The sequence below is a fragment of the Crinia signifera genome, chromosome 2, assembly GCF_055691185.1.
Source record: "Crinia signifera chromosome 2, ASM5569118v1, whole genome shotgun sequence".
NCBI classification, from domain to species: Eukaryota; Metazoa; Chordata; class Amphibia; order Anura; family Myobatrachidae; genus Crinia; species Crinia signifera.
Window position 1 is genome coordinate 195,026,434 of NC_139218.1, and position 10,143 is coordinate 195,036,576.

Genomic DNA, 10,143 nt, shown 5'->3' on the forward strand with positions numbered 1-10,143 from the left:
AGGTGCCCATACATGGAGTAATGTGCTCCGTACTTTTTGTACTAGATTGCATCGAATCTAGTACAAAAAGTATGCGATGTGCTACAGCAGCGTGCTTTTTGTACTAGATGCGATGCGGTCTGGCTGCACATACTTTTTGTGCTGTGCGTGGGAACATGTGGGAAAATGCTCCATGTACGGGCACCATTATACATTAAAGCCTTTGATATATTAAAATACAACAAATACAACAAATAATGCGAGGGTGACCCAAGATCCGTGATGTACTAAATCTGCCTAGAATCAGCTAAGCCTGTACAAACTCCTCGCCTAACACTTCTTTAGTATGGGAGAAAAACTACAAATAGACAACATTTTTGGTGTAAATGGGTAAACAACTCCAATACCTTAAAAAAGTGCCAAACATAGAAAGAAACACTTCACGGTTTTCAAACCCTTCAGTCTTATTGCAAAGTTTCTGAGCGTACTTTGTTTTAATATGTTTATAGGTTTTGCTACGTAGTCTTTCAAATTTAATAGGAATAAATAATATGTTGGAAAATGTAACAATCCAACGTTATTAGGTTTTTGCCTTTATATTATGTTAGAAAGCTGGTTTACTTAGTAATGTTTCCAGTGCAGCAGCCAGGAAGGTAAAAAGTAGACAAGTAGGGGGGGGGTACCTCCTCACTGAAGCGGAGGTCTGGAAAGCAGCAATGACAACATTGGTGGGGTCACACTTCCTCCTGAGCCAGCAGTAACCGTACTGCCCTACCAGCACCTGTCTCCATTAGCAGGAACATTAAGGGGTAAATGTACTAAGTGAGTTTTTGGAAGGTTGACCATTGCAACCAGATAGGCTAAATGTAAGAGGACACATGTAAGAGGACACATCTGTAGGTTCCACACTCAGCTGGCAGTGTTGAAATCACTGAGCTGTAGGGTACTGTCATTTCAAGTCACTACCCATTTATGCACAAATACTGATCTGTATGGTGGCTGCGATTCACTTGTTCATTAACAACTTTACAAGAAATTGATGTTAATTTGACAGCTTATTATAAACTGGTTTAGGCTGCACAGCAATTATGTGACCACCAATGAAACAAAGTTCTTTCATAATTAGAATCTTGTTCTCGTCAAGTTTTCAAACACTTAATTATGTCAGTTATTTTTCTCTAAAGTTCAGTTGGTTTCCAAATTTACAAGCAAATGGAGTTCTCCTGTTCTGGTAGTACCATTAAACTATGTTTTACAAAATAAAGTAACCAAAACTATATATGCAATATTGCATTATATCCTGTTCAGTAATACTTACATTAGTCTTAAATTTGTCTTTCACGCTGGCACGAATTATATCTAAGGACTCCTCTTCAGCATCATCACTTTCCGAATCCTTATCAAAGAGATCCCCATCTGCTAGTAGACAGCCACTGTCATTAAAATGAGGTAACTTTTCCATCTAGGTATAATAGAGAAGAAAAAAAAAAAACAGCATAAACAGTTTTGTAGAAGAACATTGTGTTCAGTAACTGTTTTTTGCTAACGTCTTCTAGCTCTTTACTGGAAAAAAATAGTTTTACAATAATTAATCCAACGAACAAAGGATTGGGTGCAGGGTGCTAGAATGACAAAAAGTATTTTAAAGGCTATACAATTGGGCACAATAAAACATTAAGTTCACTAGGCTTTTAGAAATTCAGTATTTTAGTGCGATTGGTAGAAAGAGCCTTGATAAGGAATAAATACATACAAGCTAACAAAAGACAAACATGCACACCAACATCATGTAGTTACTTATATACTAGGAATTTGACATATAGAAAATGGCATGGTGTTCTATTTACATCTATACAAGCTGCTGCATTGAAAAATACAGGGCAGTTAAGCACCTCTTAAGCATTTAAAGCAATACACTGTCTGCAGATCTGACATTACTTCCCTTTAAAAAAAAAATCTAATATGATTTGGGAACAATTTGCTATGACTATATATAATATTTTTGAACTGTTATTATAGATCTGTCCACATACACCTGTTTTCAAACCATGCCAAGTAGCTCTGTTGAGAACACCACACTGAGGTTTGAAACAAGGGGAACCCCCTTATAAAAAAAAAAAAAAAGATTAAAAGCTGATAGAGGCTGGAGAGTTATTTTTCTCTATGTTGTCACAGTGGCCTAACTGGGGCCAAATAAGTATACAGTGCATATACTACCATTAGAAAACACTATGGGGGAAATATACTAAGATGGGAGCTGTATTTAACATGGGATGTTGCTATGGGCAACCAATCAGAATCCACTTCTTATTTAGCACCTGCTAGAAGATGAGTATCTGATTGGTTTCCCATAGCAACATCCCATTTGAAATACAACTCTAATCTTCATAAATTTCACCCCGTTTATATTTGATGTGCACCCACTCATTTTCACCATGAGAATTGGTCTACTTATGTTTTGAGGTACTGTAGCAAGAATAGTCAATGGTTCTCTGGAGGAATTTGAAGAGAATTCATTATCCTTTTTGGGACTGTTCTCTTTTTAATAAACTTTATACAAAAAATAAATAAATAAAATACATAACTTGGTATTTGATTGGTTTATCCCAATTGGTAGTGTATATACTTTCTTCTTATGTGTACTTGTTTAGTGATTGACTGAGAATTAAGCTGCACCTGTTTGAAACGCATGAGATCATAATTTTCTGTATACTAATCACAATTTAGTACACAATAAAATAACTAAAATGTAAATTGAGATGACCGTAGCACAGTTAGACAGGTAACAGACATGTCCAATACTAGCAAGCCTCGCCATGAATCATTCTGGTTACATTTGCAACTTTCTACCAACTCCATTGCTACCATTGTGTAGAACGAGTCTTACGTTCGCAGCACTCAAATCGCAGACTCTGGCAGGTGGTGTCTTTCCCAGAAACCTCCTGATTCATTAGAACATTAGTTGTATGGTATTGCGCAGCAGTTTTCCTGCACAATAGCGTACATACTAGGATAAGGCTGTATATGCAAACAAAGACAAAACTGCAGAGAAAGAAGCAACATAGAAGAAAAAATATGCAGTCTGTGCAAGGCAAGACTTACTCATGCAACGTCTTTATGCTTTATTTGCAATTCTACACTAGTCCCTTAACAGAAAGAGTTATGTACACTATTTGCATACTAAACCAAAATTAAGGAAAGGGGAAAAAATAAACATTGAGGAAAGCATGCAGCACAGGGATAGCAACAGATGTCTTGCGCCATACAGCTCAAACATAATAGGTGTATGAGTACACATTTGTAAAAAACAAATTCCTTTAAATCTTTTCAAAATGAACTGAAATACATACTGGTGACTTCTGCTGTGTGCCATTTTTTGGATTTTCAGTTGATCCGAGTTTATTTTTCGCTGTTCTCCGTTTTGCTTTACCCCGGTCCATTTCTTCCTGACGGACCAGTTTTCTTGAAGACTCATTACTCTTTTGCTTGATGTTTTTCTGTGGGTGGACATTATCAAAAGTAGGTCCATCAAGGTTCAATTCATGAGAATTTGCCATAAGGCCTTCATCGAGCTCCTTATCACTGTCATCACTATCAAGCAGAGCTAGACGTATCCTTCGAGGCTTCCCTCTTTCTGTTCTTTTCTCCTGGTCATCTTCATCACTGTCAGGATTCAGCTCAGTGTCAACAGTAGCAGCACATGTATTCCCCTCGCAATCACTGTCACTTTCTTCAAAAACTCTCTTAGGCTTAGATTTCTTAATTACCAAGATTTCATCATCAGATTCTAAAAATACAATATAAAACAGAATTGATTTAAACTTTGATATAAGATAAAGAGGAAAACAGGAAAGTTGAATTGATATTATAGCAAAAACTCAACATAACAGACAATTTGTCCAGCCTATTTAGCAAATACTTTCCACATATTATTAAGACATGCAAACAGAGGCTAATCAACCATCATTTCATGTACATATGGAGATCTCGCACGCATGCCCATTAGACCCGGCCCGGGGGAAAAGGGAGATTGTGCATGCGCAGGGTCATCGATAAGGAGAGCCATTAATGTTGGGCATAATGGTTCTCCATATCGGCTGGGGGGGGGGGGGGTGGTTTAATACATCTGGCAGTAACGGGTGCCCGCTTATGCAGGACCTATTATTTTTAAAACGTCAACAGCATTTTAATACATTTCTTAAGGTGCACATACACTGAGTGAAGATCTCTGTACTTTTTGTACTAGATGGCAACGCATCTAGTGCAAAAAAGCGTGCGATGTGCAACAGCAGCGTGCTTTTTGTACTATATGCAATGTGATGTGCATCGCACGAACAGAACGCACTGTGTGTGGGCACCTATAGTGTCAGAAAAATCTGATATTTTGCAATTTGGAACAAACCAAAACATTACATTGGACACTAAAACAATTACAGTACCTATCTTAAAATGTAACGATTATTTTGGTACAGCCAGATTGCAAATGAAGAAAGTGATTGAGGGCAAAAGATGCAGTCACAGAAATTTTTGTTTACGGAGTCAAAAAATAATATAAATGAAAGTATTAGAAAGACTGTACAGAAAGTACAGTCAGTACCCCGAATAAGACGCAGTTAAGAAAAATCGCTGTCAATGGTAGCAGTATCCCGGCCCTATAATAAAATACATTTTACTGTGCAGGGATTATAACTTTAAAATGTCCGTATTCTAACCATGTTCACAGAACACTGTAAAAATACAGTGTCAGGATCCTGCCACCAGCATTCTTCTATTGTCACTGTTAACAAAAGTGACCATCGAGCCAACATGTTTATTCCTCTATACCCTTTTCACATCAGAAATTTTGAAGTTTGATGAATGGAGAGAATATATATATATATATATATATATATATATATATATATATATATATATATATATATATATATATTATATATATATCTATCTATCTCTTAAAAGCTGTGTACACTTAAGATGACCTTGCAAACAATAAGATATCACTTATGATTCCTATTACACTGCCAATAAGTCCTAGAAAAAATTGATTTAGTGAATAACAGTTTTAAAAATATCATTAAAAATATTGTTTAGTGGCCACATCCAGGAGCGTGCTGTTGATATAGTCAGAATTTTATTGCATATGCAGATGACAACAGGGTCGATAACTATACAAGGGGGAACACAACGTCAACAATCTGAATGAAAAATGTTAACGATATTGGAGCAGATGTATTAACTAGCATTAAGTGCATATCCGCACTTAAGGCTAGTTAACTGGAGTAGGGGAATTAAGTTTTTTAAGATGTACTATCAGTGCACCAACTAGCCCTGCTGCTGGCTCCAGGTTGCGCACAAGATCTCTCGATAATAGCAAGATCTTGCGCATGCCCAGAGAGCAGGACAGAGGGAGGGGGGAGAGAAGGGATATTTAAAATGCGCATGGCCGCTGAGACAGGAAATAACAGCTCTTCTTATCGGCTGCACCCTGCATAATACATTGCAGTGATACGGGTGCCCGCTTCTCCAGGTTATGCAAGAGAACGGAACACGTTATTTTTAAAACGCAAAAGGGATTTTTAATACATCTGCCCCATTGTTACCGATAATGGATAATATGTATCCAGCTTTAGTGGTTATAATTAATATTTCTTTAAAACAGACCCCAACAATGTAAAATACCTCCATTTTCCATGAAATCCATTCCATCCCGATGGTCTCTTGAGCCCATTTCACAGCTCCCTTGACCACTGTCTGAATCACTTTCCAAGACTTTATTTTCGAGATTTTTGTCTTGCGTCTCCAAATAATCCTTAAGTAAAAAAAAAATCTATTTACAACAAAAAACACACACATATATATATCTCTGCACAAATATTTGCATGAGCATGACAAACTAGAATACAATGACTGTCTTTATTATCATCATTGATTCACACAATGCAAAATGACATATCACTATGGTAAGTAATCAAATGACTGCATGTTCAATATTTGGTTGCATTTATTAATTTCACATTTTAAATTTGAGCAACAAATCCCCGTTGGTTCTTCTATTAACTTGCAGCACACAAACTCATTACCACAATGTTCTTCCAATAGAAAACAGTATTTATTTAAAAATAATAATTCATAGTAACTAAGTGATGATATTTGTGGTATATAATCCAGTATAGCAATAACATCACCCTGGGGATCCACTTCATTTACAAGAAAGTATGTGTATAGGGCAGAACCTGGGGAACACCGATGCCATCATCTGGTCATACAACAATTTTTTAATCCGAAATAAAAACCCTTTCTTATCACCCGCCACAATATCGCTATCTTCAACCTCCTAGTAGTACATACTGATTACGTGCACGTACCCCCAGTCCCTGCAGCGGTATACACACAGCACAAAGCTACAGTACAGCACACAAATAAGAAGCATTCAAATGTCTGCATCAACCACACTATAAGACCCCCCCCCCCCCCCCTCGCCCGTGCACGCACATAACACAGGTCGCAGCAGGGTACGAGACCGGCACACATATAAAGGGGTAACTACTCCCGTGCTCACCCGTGAATCAGTGCCCGCAGCAGCCATTTCGTCTGTCGGTGACAGCTCCCGCCAATACCCCTCCAGCAGCCGTCGCCTCGGAATTCGCGCCCTGGCGAAGAGGCGGGGCATACAGCGCATCCACCAATCAGCGTGTATGAGTGTGTGTCTCTGCAGCAGCAGGAGGGACTCGGAGTGGATTGCGACATTGCGTGTGGCCCGCCCACACTGTGCCTGTCACTTCCGCCTAATTGTCCACTGAGCAGCACTCCACTGAGCTCTCTTCTTGTCCCACTGACTGAGTAGTGACAGCTAGAGATGGCCAAAACGGATCATTAAGCTGAGTCGGGATCCGACGGATCACACAGTTAAAATAGATATAGGTCTTTTAGGCGGATCCTCGGCTCGCTTTAAAAAAAAAAAAGGGAATATACATGACCAAGTAAAAACACTGATCGATGGCTGGGTGCAGAATCACCATCGATGGCGTCTGCACCGATGGCAATCCCTGGCAGCAGCAGCTAATCTTTCTATCCAGGGCCGGCGCCACCACTAGGCAAATCTAGGCATTTGCCTAGGGCGCCGGCCACTGGAGGGCGGCATTTTGTGCCGCCCGGGTACCTGTCCTACGGCGCTGTCTATTTAAATCTGGCGGCGGAGGCAGCGGGGGTCCCTGCAGCCCATTAAAAATCACGAGCGCTATACGCCGGGCTATGCGGAAGCGCTTCTAGTGTGAAAACTCTGGCAGCACGGCGCACGCTGATCTCAGCCAATCAGCGTGCTGCCAGTGTTTTCACACTAGAAGCGCTTCCGCATAGCCCGGCGGATAGCGCTCGTGATTTTTAATGGACTGCAGGGACCCCCGCTGCCTCCGCCGCCAGATTTAAATAGACAGCGCCGAACGACAGGTACCCCCCCCCCCCCGCACCGGGGCGCCCCCAGCCCGACTCGCCTGGGGCGCTCCGGTGCCTTGCACCGGCCCTGTTTCTATCACTTGTAGTCACAGCACTGTACTCAGTCTACAGAGGTAGTACATCTCAGCTGCCACAGGTGGCAGCACTGAGATCAGGGAAATGCACAGTAAAGTGAAACGATCACCTTTTTGGGATCGGCGGCTCATTCGTTCTTGAATGGGGACCGTTCAAAAGATCCGGTTCGTTCGCGATCGACCCATCTCTAGTGACAGCCCCTAGATCTCTGCTGATGTCATGTTATTGCCCAAGAAGCAGATGTTCGAAACACAGGAGGCTGCTCTGCCATTAATTTGAACCTTTTTTTTTTAAACATGTCTTATATAATGTCTGTCAGACCAGCAAACCTTTTATCGGACCGCCTGAAACCAGCAGATTAACGCTATGAGATATTCTCTTAGTGTATGGCCACATGATATCTGGGTTCCTTTCCTGTAGAGAGAACATTTCCCCATGCTTCCCTTGTAGCAGAACAGGTGAAATGATGGGTGGTCAGTTTGGCATGTTGTCACATTTCTCATGCCCGACAGTCCGATCATCCCTTATCACTGCTTCATACTGTACATCTACCCCTGAGCAGTTTGCCATGGATGAGTCCAATTTGCAAGCAATCTCTCAGTGTCAATATACACTTGCTATCTCAATTTACCCACATTCCAGTTTCCATGGGGAAACCTTGTTAGCTGTGCAGAACAATCAATAACATATTCTGAATATTTGCTTACTGATTTGTGATCACCCGTCACCGTGGCAGCGCCTGACCATAGCCTGGTGACTTATACTGCTTTCACATTGCAAAAACCTGCTTTCAACCCGATTTCAACGTGTCTTAAAACTGGTCAAAAGCCAGTTAAACCCCTTTCATATTGCATGATGTAAAGGTATATTGCAGTTTAAATACCGTTTTGTACCTTTGTACCTTTCAGATTCAACCCGTTTCACCCATAGAAAGCCATACAATGTCATTTTAAATGTTTTTTTCCTGCTTGTGGGTGGGGATCAAGTGTGGTTATCATTTATAGCAAATACCGTTTCTGAGCTGTTCAGACTGCAGGGAAAACGGCTCTGAAACGTGTAGGATCCTGCTTTTAACACGTGTCAAAATACCGGTTTTCTGTAACCGGTAAATTGACAATGTAGCTTTCACATTGCAGTTGGAACCGTTTTAAAGCACTAAAAAAACGGCAATATACCGTGTTACAGCTGCAATGTGAAAGGGGTATAACTTGGTTATCCAGTAAGTGAGGCCAAATATCTGTAAAGTTATGTGCTAAATCAGGCTAAATCAGAGAACAAAAAATTTAGTGACAGCAGATACAGACCGATATATAGGGCCTTACCTGTCCATGAGTCGGTCCACTTAGTATAGCCGTAAGTACATGCTTAGCAGCTTTATATGACTGCTGTGAGGCATGGAAGTAAAGCTACTAGATGATAACACAAGTCAGTGTATAGCTATGTACGTACTGGACAAAGGGGTTTATTCTGCTTGGTACGGTGGGACCGTATACGGGCGGATCAGGGTTTTTTTTCATCTGCGCATGTGTAGCTTTCACTATGCGCATGTGCGGCGACCTCACACCGCTTACAGACAGGTCTCTCCGTGTGAAAAAACCTGTCCGCAAGAGTACGGTCATTGTGGGTGGCATGGGGGCGTTTTTAGGGGAGCGGCGGGAATAATTAGGAAAACTGGGGGTGTGCACCAAAAATGTACAGTGCTACAACCGCCTCAATCGGCGAACGTGCCGTGCATTTTGGCTCAAAAGCAGGGGGACGCCAAAGATAGCTCCAGACCACCCCTAGAGATACCGCATGAGAGCGGACGCCTGGGTCTGCTAATTTACGCTGATTACTACACAAACACATTCACCTGAATGCAATAAGCAATGCTGCAGTCTATTAAGTGAAAACCATTATTTCACTACCTGCAAGCCACACACAGCACTCAAACACATTGGAAGCTTATCTTTCTACACTTCAACATGTAAAGGTTGGTTTCATTTTAGGTAAGAATCATTCAAAGACCTGCTTATATATGTCAAGGTAGTTAGTTTATAACCATCTACACCCATTCAGAAAGTGTTTTTGTATACTTTAAAAAGCAGGACACTCAATTCACAGAAGTCGACATGTGTCAACTTTTTCACTGTAACACCCACATAACTATTTAAAAGTAAAACAAATGTGGGGACACATAGGTAGTGATTAAAATGCCACATTAGAACATAATAAATTTACATGTAATGAGGGTTAAAATGTTGTTTTATTAGGGTCTTTATTAAGGTAGACAATTGAGTTAATAGAAAACAATTATTGAATAACAGTTAGAATAATTAATTAATTGTCTTAATTATAGTTGAAAGGCAAGATTTGCAGTGCCATATATGTGAAGGGTATGCCACCGTGCACGGACGTACGCTCACTCTCACGATTGGTGACAGACGCTGAGTTTTCCATTGAAAAAAGGCGAGACCCGTCCGTGCACTGTGGCGTATGCTCAGATATACGGAAGATGTTGGTGTGAAAACTGACGAGACCCGTCCGTTTACGGTGGCGTATGCTCTGTTGTACGCCAGTTAACGTGTCTAAGAGGAGACCCATCCGTATACGGTGGCATACGCTCAAGTGTACGCCACTCCCCATTGTCAGTGTTTG

General features: G+C 40.7%; 1 protein-coding gene across 3 annotated transcripts in view; it reads right to left on the bottom strand.

Annotated features, from left to right (window-relative positions):
- Positions 1-6,680, bottom strand: part of CLSPN (claspin) — a 49,672-nt gene extending 42,992 nt beyond the window's left edge. Inside the window, exons 1-4 of one of the 3 annotated variants that reach the window (XM_083173497.1) lie at positions 6,539-6,680; positions 5,659-5,788; positions 3,330-3,766; positions 1,298-1,441 (exon numbers count right to left, since the gene is read on the bottom strand). In XM_083173497.1, coding sequence (XP_083029623.1) covers positions 1,298-1,441; positions 3,330-3,766; positions 5,659-5,788; positions 6,539-6,658 — 831 coding nt within the window. In that variant the 5' untranslated portion in view covers positions 6,659-6,680. The other 2 variants (XM_083173498.1, XM_083173499.1) reach the window with 2 other exon arrangements.
- Between the last annotated feature and the right edge of the window lie 3,463 nt (positions 6,681-10,143).